Source organism: Diceros bicornis, chromosome 2 (assembly GCF_020826845.1).
Source record: "Diceros bicornis minor isolate mBicDic1 chromosome 2, mDicBic1.mat.cur, whole genome shotgun sequence".
Classification (NCBI taxonomy): Eukaryota; Metazoa; Chordata; class Mammalia; order Perissodactyla; family Rhinocerotidae; genus Diceros; species Diceros bicornis.
In genome coordinates this window covers 91,738,489-91,750,755 of record NC_080741.1, presented here as the reverse complement: position 1 = coordinate 91,750,755, position 12,267 = coordinate 91,738,489, and the positions used below count along the sequence as shown (strand labels likewise).

Here is a 12,267-nt window from a genome sequence, read left to right as displayed (position 1 = left end):
TAGGGCCGTTAATAACAACCCAATGCTGTGCCTGTTACGGACACGAGGCTGTCACACAGCGTTCAAACCCTTCCCCCACTTAGCTCCCTTTCCTCATCTGAAAACGGAAATACTCCAGTGTCAGCCTCCCAGAGCTGCAAGCGTTCGTTACTTCACAGCTGTAGAACGCTCAAGGTCACGCCCAGCACTTAACGAACGTTCCACAGCCTTCGGTCATCCCCAGTGCTGCTCCGCTCACCCTGTAACAGCCCCAGACTTCTCAGGTGGGGCTCCGAGAGGCACACGGTGAGCCAAGGGCCACGAGCAGGTGGGGGTCACCCCAGGCTGGTCCAGCCCCTGGAGGACACCCAGACATGATACGCCATCTCACACCCAGCCAGCGAAGCTGGCAGGCTTGATGTCAGCCATCACAGGCCAAGGCTGCTGTCTGCCAACCCTCAAGTGGCCACTGTGCAGCCCAAGATCTCTGTCCTAGGGAGCAGGGGCCCCCACAGTCCCTGGCCTCAGCGCCCACCTCTGCTGCCAGCACTCAATCCCCACCCACCCAGTCAGCAGCAGCGCCCTTAGCACACCAGCAGGTCCGGGAGCATCTGCTCTGCCAGGGACAAGCTGGGGCCTCAGGCACACTGGCCTCCCTGTGACACGTGGGACAGAGACAGGCAGCCCCTGGGGACACCCTCTGCTCCACCTTGGAGCCTACTACCCTCACTCTTTCCACTGATTCCCAGCCCACCGATGGCCGATTTCCCACGTCTGCGGCCCCTGCCTTCCACATCATCCCACTCTCCCGGAACCGACCCCAGCCCACTCTCAGTCAGGGGCTTCAGGGGTGCAGACTGGGGGCACCAGGGATTGGCCAGAGCTGGGCCCAGTGGGGAAGTAGAGCTCACCCACCGTGGCCATCTTGTCAGCAGACATAAAAAGGAGTCACAGACAAAAGGATTCCTGAAGACAGAGCTCATGGAGCTTCCATCCCAGAAGCCAGCCGCGCCCTGCGCCTTCCCCACACACAACCCTGCAGGACGTGCCCCGCTAAGACTGGCCTGAGCTGATTTCTGCCACTTACACTCCAGGGTCCTGACAGACACAGGCCCCAGCTTGGGAGGACGGGCTGCAGCCTGACTCCCTGAGACAAGAGCTCCTCAAGGAAAAGACCAGCCTATGCCGAGGCGTGCGTGCTGAGGGTCTGAAGCAAGGGCCCTGCTCCTCGGCACCCGCCCGGCGGCACATCAGCACAGGCGGCACTCGCCACGTCCCGCGGGCTCTGCACAGCCCACCTGGGTCAGCACTCACGACACCCAGTGAAGTGGGCAACCCAGTGCCCACTTGACACATGAGGACACTGAAGAGGCGACATGCCTGTCCAAGGTCCCCAAGCTGGGACACAAATGCAGGCTCCCTGGGTCCAGAGTCTGTGTCGTAAGCAGCACCCCACAGAAGCTGGACCCACCCCAGGGCTCCAGGGCTGCAGGTGCCAGTCAGGCGCCTGCCCGCCTCCCTGAGACTGAGCCCAGCCAAGTGAGGCCATCGAGTACACCGTAGACCAAGCAAAGTCAGCAGACGCGACAGGGCCAGGCTCAGAGGTGGCAGCAGCCTCAGCAAACCCTGCACCCCTGCGCCCCACGCCCGCAGCCCCAACAGACCTTCCTTGCACTCCAGGGCCACACGGGACTCCAGGTTGTCCATCTGGAGCTGCAGCCGCTTGAGGGTGCGGTCGGCATCTCGCGACTTGCGTTTGTAGGCGATGAGCACGGCCACGATGACCAGCAGCAGCAGGCCCCCGCCCCCGCCGATGCCCACGATGGCGGGCAGGGTCAGCAGGCTGTCCGAGTACACCTGCAGCGTGCCCGGCGAGAACTCGAAGCCCCCGGCCCGCACCTGGGGGTGGGGGTGCAGGCCACTCAGGAGGCGCCGCGCCCACTCGGAGCTCCGAGCCCCTGACCCATGGCTCTCAAGACCCCCACAGCACTGCCCCTGGCCTGGAGTGGTCAGTCAGCAGGGGTGGGGACGCTGGGACCCAGGGCAAGCACCAGGCCTGCCAGGGGACAACAGGGCTGGGCGAGGGCCTAGTTGCAGGTCCTTCTCAGCCGGAGGCAAATCTGGGGCTTGGTCACAGAGTTAAGGTTGCCCTGGGTGGGGAAGGGTCAGCAGGTCAAAGGTGGGAGGGGTGTAGGAGATCAGAGCCAGGGCATAGACCACCGGGCCGCGGACGCACCGTGACCTTGTGCTGCCCTGTGAGGTTGGGCGACTCGCAGAGCAGCTGCGTCTCCGACACAGTGAGGGCGCAGGGCGTGGAGCCGATGAGCACCGTGTAGTTGAGCCTTGAGTTGCCCGGTGCGGGTGGCAGGAGGTTCCGGCCCTGTGTGGGACGGGGGTGAGCCAGAGAGGCCCCCACAAGGGAGCCGGCCCCCACGAGGGCCCTGCCCTGCTGACTAGGCCCACCTTGAGGATGAGAGGGGAGCTCGGCTTCAGCTCCAGAAGGCCCGTGGGGCTGAGCGGCTCCAGCACGGGGTCAGGGTAGTAGACGAAGGAGGAGGCATTGAGCACAAGTAAGGAGCGCACGTCGTCCATGACGAAGCCTAGCTCGTCAGGCCGCTCCCCTAGCTCAGGCGGGCTGCGGGCAGGGTTATCCACCGACGGGGCCCGACACACCATGATGGTGTCGTTGTACACCAGGCAGCTCTGAGGACACAGACGCCAGGACACTGGGCCGGCTGCTCACCACATGAAGCCTGGCACCGAGGCGCAGGAACCAGCAGGGCAGGGCTGCTGCCGTGCCTGCACACAGAGGCCCCCACCCAGCCCAGCAGAGCCAGCTTCCTTCACTGGGGCTCCAAGCTCGGCCACGGAGGCACCAGCTGCCCAGGCGGGCCAGACTCAGGCAAGGACTCACGTTCTCTCTCTCGACGCCTCCGTACTTGGCCCGGATGCGGGGTTCTCGGACAGTGGCCAGGTTGGTGCCTGTGACCGTTAGGAGGGTCCCTCCGCTATAAGATAAGGGGGTGGGGGTCATGGGAGATGCTCTAAGCCCTTCTGCCCAGGCCCAGCATATACTGGGCAGCAGCTCAGCCACACCACCCGGCCCCCAGGAAAGATGACAAACAGCACAAGGTCTCTCGGCACTGGAGGCCTGGGGGTAGGACCACACAAACGAAGCAGAAAGAGGAGGGCCTGGCGCAGGAGCCTGGTGCGTAGCACTGGTCCTCAGCGGCATGGCATGGGACAGGGCGTCACTGGGGCTCAGGGCAGGCTGGGGGAAGCCCCCACCTGTTGATGCTCCACTCGGGGTCAATCTTCAGGATGGTGGGGTCTTCAGTATAATTGTACTTCACCTCGGGGTTAGTGAGCTGAGCACGGTTGATGTTGATGACGATGGGGGCACTGCCAGGGCTCTGCCCTGGGGGCGTCAGGCACCGGATTTCCCGGGAATTCCTCCTGGAGGGGCCGGTGGGACAGTGAGGACACGGGTGCTGGACTCACCTTTGAGGATCCATCACAAACAGGCGTGTGGGCAAGTCACTGGACCTCCCTGGACTCACCTGCCTACCCACAAAATGGGGGACCTTCCTCCAGGTGGCTGATGGTCGTTATGGCCGCCTTACCTATCAGCCCCTCCGATGGGCCAGGCATGTCTATGCCCACCCTCGGCCCCAGCCTGGCTCCCTCTACCTCCACACGGCCCTGCTTGGCATTCAAGGCTCTGCCTGACCGACCTGCCCAGGCCACCTCCCTGGCTGAGGGGCAGGTCTTGCCTCCTGAACTCACTCCCCAGGTGACCCGCCAGCCTCTGCCTCCTCCGCAGCATCAGCCGCCAAGACTGCCCGTGCCCAGACTTGTGTGGTGGGCCCAGCCCAGGCAGGCACCGAGAGCAGGCCTACTTGGCAGGAAAGGGGCCTACAGGGGTCTCAACACAAGCCCCGCAGCAGCCCATCAGTGGCCAAGGGTGGCCAGTGGGACAGAGCTCGTGGGCCTGACCTTCCCACCTGTTGCAGTGCTGCTTCCACTAAGCCTGTGGCTTCAGCGTCCTGGGAGAGCCGGAGCGCCAGGCTCGCACCAACTCTGGCTCCACGGAGTGCTGCACTCACTTCCCTCCCTGCACTGACCCCTGATCTGAATGGGCTAAGACAGGGCCTGGGCTGTGAACATGCAAAATGAGGTGGCCAGCGGGGCAGGGGCACCAGGTCTCCCCCACCGAGTGGCTAGCCAGCCACTGCCTGCACCTGGGTCCCTGTCCCCTCAGCTCCTTTACCACAGCCAGAGCCGCCAGGCGCGCTCAAGCGGCAAGGCTGCAAACACCAATAATTAGCCTGATAACGGGTAATTACTGCAGGAAAATATTTAAAGGGCTGCTCCGTTATCATCCCTAATCTAAAATTATCCACTTGGAGCCTCAGGGATTTTGTTAAGATTCCTTTTTCTCTCTTAAAAAATTTTTAAAAATACTTCTATGTGGGCAAGAGATCCCTACCCCAGGATAGGCAGTTGTGCCTGCCCCTCAGCTGAGCCCACCCACTGGCCCCGCCCCCTGCCCTGCCCACTCTGGAGGTAGCCTGTCTCCATGGCAACCATCTCTGCCCTGGGGGTTTCCACAGTGATCACCCCAGCCGGGCTCTCCACATCCTCCCTGTTTCCCAGGCAACGGAGGGGGCACGCAGCCATCTGAACCAACCACCACAAGGGGAAGGCAGCTGTGCCTCAGGCCCCCACTCCCTGTCCACGCCCCGTACCAGGAGAAGGAGCAGGGCCGGCCGCCGACAGACACAGCCACATCACTGCCTGCGTTCAGGTGGCTGCCCTCGATGCCAATCCAGGTGCCACCCGAGAGAGGCCCTCGGGCAGGGCTCACACGGTAGAAGGTTGGAGTCTACGGGAAGAAGGAACCTGCTGGAGCTCCAGGGAAGGCCTGCCCCTCGGGCCAGAGGCCTGCTTGCATCTCCATCCGCACCCCAGGCCCTGCGCTCACGGTCTCTCAGACAGCCCACAGGCAGGGGCCGAGGCGCGCAGAGGACCTGGAGTTGGGCCCTGGAGATGAAGAGGGGAGGGCGAGACCGGAAACAGGTGATGCTGGGTGAGGGGCCCACAGGACAACGACGAGCCCATCACTTGAGGTAGCCTTTCGGCTGAGCCAGCCCCTGCATAGACCAGATCTCACAGCCCCCCGGCCCCCCGGGGAAGAGAGGGCGCCGGGCCAGATGGGGCTTACCACAAAGGTGAAGCGTTTGGGCGACAGGGCCCGGTAGGGGGGGGAGCAGTTCTGCACGCACACCTCCACCAGGGCGTCGTGGGCCCGCACCATGCTGGCATCCCCGATCTCGCAGACGATCCTGTGGGGCACCAGGCGGGCTTCAGTGGGCTGTGGGGTCCAGCGGCGTCGGGGCCTCCCCGCCGGCCCGCCTGCCCCGGGGCAGCACTCACTGCTCTGCGCTGATGTACTCGCTCTCCACGGGGCTGCACAGCACCTTGCCCACACGCACACCCAGCCGCACATCCTCGAAGCGCAGGCCCAGGTTCTCGCCCGTGATGGTGAGCCGTGTGCCGCCCTGCCGAGGGCCCGTCTCGGGGGACAGCTGTGGGAAGCAGAGGCTGGGATGCAGGCGAGGGCCCTCTCATGCCGCGAGGGCCATGCAGAGCAGGCAGCCGGCTGGGTCGGAGCCCCCACCTGGTGGCCCAGGAGGCCTGCCTACCTTGAGGATCTTGGGGTCGGTACAGCGGCTGCTGCCGTGGCGGGCGTGCATCCAGGCGGTGGGTGAGTCGGCGGGGCAGTGGGGGCGCAGGGAGCAGCGGCGCTCAGCCACGCACCAGCCACACTCGAAGCGCGGATCGGCCTTCAGGCAGAGGCCACAGCTCTCCCGCAGGGCCGGGCACTTGTAGAGGTGGGCTGCAGGGGCAGCACGGTCAGCTCAGCTCGCCCACAGCCCCTCCCCCCAGGGCCGCCCCAGCCGGCTCACCCTGGATGTTCTGAGGGTTGTCTATGACGAAGTTGCCATTCCACACCACTGACAGGTTCACTGGCAAGTCGCTGATGTCATTGCCCTCGTAGAAGTACTGCGGGCAGCAGGCGGGGCAGTCAGGCCATGCGGCACAACCCAGGCTCCAGGGTCGCAGGCCACTCTCCCAGGCAGCAGGTCAGAGCCTGCAGGGCCCTCCTGGCCACCTCCGGGACAGGGCCCTGGGATTAGGCTTGGCAGGGTGGGGTCTCAGGACTCTGCCTGTCCAGACCGGCATTTCCAACGTGGAGCCGGACACCCCACAGAGCCGTCTGCCCACCAGAACTAAGCCTCTGCTACACACCCAGCTCTCCCTCAACCCTCCTCACCCCACACAGACACGGCTTCCTTCCCGGTGACCACGGCCCCCACTCTCCAGCCAAGCCTCTATCCCTAGCAGCCACATGAGGCACATAGTCCAGGGTGACCTTCCCACTTCCCCCTGCAGTCATCTCCACCAGGAAACCAGGACTTCCCAGCTGCACCCCTTGGACGTGCACCAGGGATGCTCTGTGAACCTCGGTTTCTTTGCCTGCTGAACAGACAGCAGTCGTTACACTGGGACTGCCCTGAGGTCCGAGACGTGCGTCCCCCGTGCCTTGGGCACAGGCGGCAGGAAGCACCGTCAGGTGAGGCTCTGCCTGCTCCGCCAAGGCTGCGCTCAGGGACACAGCCTCTCCCCCGGGGAGCCCAGGCCCAGCATTCCCAGCTGCATCCCACTTTCTGTAGTTCAGGACCTCCACACCATCCCAGAGCAATTCATTGTTATTTTATCTGCAGGAATTCAATGGGATCCTATCAAATTCCCTGATACTCTCTTTTCCCTTTAAACACGGCTGCAAGAAAGATAAATGTGGGTCTGGTGAGAGGGGAGAGTAGGAGTAGGCGAGGAGTGCAAGGACAGAGGCAACAGAGGCTCAGGGACAGGGATGGGGGGATGGCGATGTAGGGAGACAGACAGATGGCCTTGGAGAGCAGAGAGAGCAAGGAGAGGGTGGAAGCAGCCAGGCCAGAAGAGCCAAAGAGATGCAGGTGGAAAGTGGGGCCAATAGCCATCAGTGACACAGCAAGGAGAAAAAGGACAGGACAGACAGGAAGGCGCAGAGAACAAGGGCCCAGCTGAGGGGGCAGCCTGCCCGGGGAGCCTGCTGTGACCCCCAGACCTCCACCCACCCTACTATGACACACAGGGGCCACCACCACCAGCAGGGGGCAGACCTCTGACCTCAAGGATTCTAGGGGATGGGGATTCTAGGGGGTGGGGGCCACAGCCAGGCCTTGCACACAGCCCAGAGGCACTCACCCGCCCATCAGGGCCTTGACCTGGCCCAGGGAATCCACTGCTCTCCCAAAGACGACAACACTGTTTCTGAACCGATGGGGAAACCAAGGCCTGCCAGCAATCCCAGAGCAAGCCAGGGGAGGAAGCAGGACCTGAGTCTGGCCTCAGGACTGCCAACTCGGCACCACTTTCCTGCCGCACAGGGAAGGCTGTGGCTCTGCAGTGATCACCATCACTAAACTCACTGGACTTGATAAAAGGCTTTTAAAACTGTCCTATGAGATTCCAGGCTTCAGACGTGGCCGCTTCTTGGCACGTAGGCCACACCCACCTGCTGGTGTGCAAATGCACCAGCCGTGTGAGCAGTGTCTACGTCTGCCCACAGGACTTCACGTAAAAGCAGCTGAGTGCCCGGCGCTCGCCTGACCTTGGCCTCCTGGATGCACAAAGTGATGACGACACGGGTGCTTCCACACACCCTCAACCCGGCCTCCTCGCCCGTGTCCTAAAGACCCTACACAAAGGCACATCTGCCTATCCCGCCACTTCTGTGCATGGTGCCCACTCCCACTGTCACATCCGAGACGTGCTCCCTCCAAACGTCTGGGTGGTTCTCGGCGTGGCAGCACCTGTGGCCTGCTCACCTGCACACCCAGGCACACCTGAGGGGCAAGGCACTGGCCTGGAGAGCCCCAAGTGCCTTCTGAACTATCCAGGGCAGACCTGCCTATGCCCTATCTTTTTGCTAAGAACAGAAACCAGATCCTAAGGCTGATAGGGTAACTGGCTCAGTCTGGCACACGGGGTCCTGAGCAGCCCCCCAAGCTCCACCCCGCCTCACCGAGGAGTTCTGGCACTGCAGGCTGGAGCTGTTGAAGCGCAGGGCGGTGATGCGGGCCGGGCTCCCCGGGATGTGGAAGAGGCACTCATACCCTCGCTGGCCCGACTGCGGCTGCGGCAAGTTCCGGGCAGCCAGGCTGATGGGCTTCACCACGCCCACTGGCACGTAGATCTGCGTGGAGGGCAGGATCTGCGGGCAGTCCTGGAGTGGCAAGACTTTGGCTGAGCCCGGGAGTGGTGCTACGAGTGGGATGCACCCCACTGCAACCCAGACCACTGTCTGCCTGGAGCCTGCACCTCCCTGGGCAAGCACCACTGTGCCCATTGTACACACTGGCAGACTGAGGACCTCAGAACAGAGGCCTGGGTTCTGCGCTCCGCCAGGCTGTGGCCGCACACTGTGACCCGGGCAGGGCCTCGCCCTGTCTAGCATTCTGGGACCCATCGGGCCCGCAGGTGAAAAGGCCCTAGAGGCAGAGGCCGCCAAGAGCAGGCACTAGGGCCGCAAGCTCTCAGCTGCAGCCCGGGGAGCATAAAAATAGCTAGAGCTGGGCAGAAAAACAGCCTGGCCCCTGGGGCCAGGGCTTCGGCAACAATACCTGATGCAATGGGCTGGCTTCCTTGCGGCACGCACACGGGTGGCAGCCTCTGCAGGGAGACAGCCTCCCGGGGTGCCGCTGAGGTGGCTTTAAATAGAGATGCTGAAAACAGGCCGTAATCCCCAAGCCCCGGTACAGCCCCCAAGGCGGCCTGGCCCCGGCCCTGCAGAGGTTTTCAGGATCTGAGGAAGGGGTCTGAACTCCGGGCTGCCTCTCGGGCGTACTGGGGGAGCAGAGCAGGCAGGGCCCGGCAAGAAAGTCTGACCACTCACCACGAGTTGGCAGAAATGCCCTGTGTCCACCAGAGCAAGGCAGGGGATGGAGACGCGTATGGAGGACCACTGGCCATGCACTCAGGGGCCCACAGCAACGCCAGGACTCCCCTGGCCATTTGAAGGAGTGCGCAGACTAGCCCCCAAGCGAGGGACCCTCCTGCTGCCTCCCAGCACAGCTCCCCTCCTGGGCCCTCAGCAGCTGGGCTCCTTCTGGCCATCAGGGCGTTGCTCTCACCACCCCCTGACCTCATACCTCCCCTCTGCAAAGACACTCTCCCCTCTGCCCAGGAGGGCAGCGTGCTGTCTCAGGGAGGAGGCTCTGTGTCCCCATCAGGCTAGAGTCTCGCTGTGGCTGGGCCTTGGCACCTGGGGACCCCAGCCGTGAAGAGGGGTCAGCTCGAGGCTCTGATGTTCCTTCCAGGCCCTAGTGGCCTGGGAGCAGGCTGAGCTGGGAGAAAGACGAGCGGTACGGGTGTTCAGCAGCACACCAGGGCTCTTCCTGAGGGGACCAGCCTCCCTCGTTGAAGGGACTCTGGGTCTGTCAACTGGCGCAAGTCTGTAAGGCACTGAGGGGCCACAACTCTGTTTTTATGATTCAATTAGATTCCCATTCGCTTGACCTAGAACTCCTCAGCTTATCCAGATCAAGTCAGAATTGAGAAGACTGCCCTCTGTTCTACCTCCAGGGACCCAGTGACCACTAGCCCAGGGCCAGGCCCTGCTGGTGATGAGTCTGCCAACACAACCCTTGTGTGGAAATGCTGGCCAGTTCCCCACTCCTGAAGAGGCAGACCAGGCACTGCCAGCAGAAAATCCCGGCTTCAGGGGGCGCCCACCTCAGAGAGAGTGCGGGCTCTGCTTCTGGGGGCGCCCACCTCACAGAGAGTGCGGGCTCTGCTTCTGGGGGCGCCCACCTCACAGAGAGTGCGGGCTCTGCTTCTGGGGGCGCCCACCTCACAGAGAGTGCGGGCTCTGCTTCTGGGGGCGCCCACCTCACAGAGAGTGCGGGCTCTGCTTCTGGGGGCGCCCACCTCAGAGAGAGTGCGGGCTCTGCTTCTGCGGGTGCCCACCTCAGAGAGAGTGCGGGCTCTGCTTCTGGGGGTGTCCACGTGGGATCTTTGCTAGGCCGTCCAGTCGGCACCTGCCGCCTCCTCAACACCCTAACACACTCTGGTGGCTCCTGCCTTGAACCAAATCGAGCAAATGTGAGAGCACAGGGACAGAGCGAAGAGTGGCGTTCTCGGGGACCCCTCCGCATCACAGGGCAGGAAGCTGGAGAAAACAGCTGGGACTGGAAACCCAGACGCCGTCGTGTCAGCGTGCTCCTGAGCAAGGGGCACCCTGTGGAGCCAAACCAGACCACCGGAGAGGGGCGAGGGCCTGAGGGCGAGGCCAGGTCCTTCCAAACAACAGAGCTAGCTAACTCTGTGGATGTGTTCCAGTCCTTAGAACTGTCCCCATAAGGCCTAGGACTACAGCCAAAGAGGGAGCACCTGTGGAATCACTTCATCCCCAAACGACCCTCCCTCGACCCCATAATCATGCCCAGCCAGCCCTGCAGGGGCAAACCCCTCAGGAGGGGCCTACACTCGCTGCTCCACTTCCACAGGCTGACAAGGCCCACGGAAGCCCTGCCTGAGGCCCTGCACCCCGGGGTCACTAACCCCACAGGGATCAGTCCCACCACCTTCCTGCTGCCCACGGCCCCCGCCCGCCCTAGGATACGTCATGCAGGCTGCCCTCCCAGGGAAGCCCACTGCCCGCCCCCACATCTGGCCCTCACACTGCCGGCATCACAGGTGCTATCGCCCCCAAATGCCCATGGTCCCACCGGCTCTCAGCCCACCCCCCACTGCTGCCTCTTCCCACCATGTGCCACATCATGCCAGGGACTGGAGAAAAGGTCCATGGGGCAACAGTGGGGGGTGGCCAGTGAAGGCTCTGTGAGGAGGGGCCCACAGCACGGTGGTGGCCCCACGCATGCTGGGTCTCCTCTGCCCCAGGCCTGTCCAGGGAAGCCCAGCCCAGCTGCAGCCCCCAGCTCCCCACGGCCGGTGAGACCCATACCCTCCCACCTTGTCCAGCCCACGGGCATGGGCTGGCATGGTGTCCACCGCCAAGGCAAGGGCCCTGGCTGCAGGTCCTGGCTCTGCACCCGCAGGCTGGACACAGAGAGCCCTGGTCGGCCCATCCTGGTTCTGAAAGCCTCGGTTCTAAGAGCCCGCTTGGTTGACTCCCTCCTGGCAGGTCCCGGGTCGGCCCACCCTGGTTCTGAGAGCCTCGGGCTCCAGGAGGAAAGCACTTGCTGCTCATAAATAAAGTCAGTGCCTTGCCCAAGCTCCAAAATGATTACTACCTAACCCCATCAATCACCACACAGCACCTCAAATCACTGCAGAAACCGACAGCAGCCCACAAGGCAGCCTGACGAGCCCCCTCGTCCACATGGACTCAGGGTGCTGGGTCCACACGCTCGCCCTGCCTGACACCTCATGCTCCAGGCTCCCACCGCAACGGGTGGACAGTCCCCTCCCCACACCATCCCCTTTGTCCCTCTGGTCTGCCGCCCCCAAGAAGAGTCCCAGGGGCAGGGGCTGGGTCTGAGGCCTCCCCTGAGGGTCACAAAGGAGATCCGGTGACTACCAACAAACGCAACTGGCTGACCGCAGGCAAAGACAGCCCTGGAGGATGTTCTCAACCCCACAAACCTTCTGGCTAGCATCTCAGCCACTCATGGGAGCTCTCTCAGACCCACTTGCGGGTGACAACCGGTTCTGTCACACCTCCGAAACCCTGAGCCCCGAGGAAGGCCTTACCTCGGACACGTTGACTCGGCCTTCCAGGAAGGCGCAGTCAGCGGCATTGTGCGTGCACACATGGCGGTATTTGCACCAGTGGCAGGGGAAGGAGCCGTTGACACAGGACAGGCAGCTGCAAAGAGAGGGCAGGGCAGTGAGGCTGGGCAGCCTGGGCCCCAACCCGGGGGCCGCACTGCCTCCCTGCTGGTCCTCCAGCTATTGTTCACAGTACCACCTCACGGCCTTTGCGCAGGCTGCTGCTCACCTAGTCAGAGAGGCCTTCCCTGTTGGCTGGTCTCACCCCCTGACCCGCCCAGCATGCCCCTCCCTCTCCACTACTTTTCCTCCAGACACTCGATCACAAGACAGTCCGCCCCAGCGCAGGCCGACAGAACCTTCCCGATGATGGACACGCCCAAATCCTGCACCGTCCACTGTTGGTGACCACTGGCCCACCAGGCCACACATTGACAGCACTGGAAACGT

At 63.3% G+C, this 12,267-nt stretch overlaps 1 protein-coding gene across 3 annotated transcripts in view; it reads right to left on the bottom strand.

Moving 5' to 3' along the window:
• Positions 1–12,267, bottom strand: part of PLXNA1 (plexin A1) — a 55,560-nt gene that overhangs the window by 18,732 nt on the left and 24,561 nt on the right. For 2 of the 3 annotated variants that reach the window (XM_058566809.1, XM_058566805.1), the window contains 12 exons: positions 11,800–11,914; positions 8,111–8,311; positions 5,949–6,045; positions 5,685–5,878; positions 5,416–5,567; positions 5,204–5,324; positions 4,728–4,864; positions 3,268–3,435; positions 2,894–2,987; positions 2,443–2,682; positions 2,216–2,359; positions 1,644–1,878 (listed from right to left, as the gene is read on the bottom strand). In XM_058566809.1, the coding sequence (XP_058422792.1) occupies positions 1,644–1,878; positions 2,216–2,359; positions 2,443–2,682; positions 2,894–2,987; positions 3,268–3,435; positions 4,728–4,864; positions 5,204–5,324; positions 5,416–5,567; positions 5,685–5,878; positions 5,949–6,045; positions 8,111–8,311; positions 11,800–11,914 (1,898 nt within the window). The remainder of the gene's footprint in view (positions 1–1,643; positions 1,879–2,215; positions 2,360–2,442; positions 2,683–2,893; positions 2,988–3,267; positions 3,436–4,727; positions 4,865–5,203; positions 5,325–5,415; positions 5,568–5,684; positions 5,879–5,948; positions 6,046–8,110; positions 8,312–11,799; positions 11,915–12,267) is intronic. The other variant, XM_058566810.1, reaches the window with a different exon arrangement.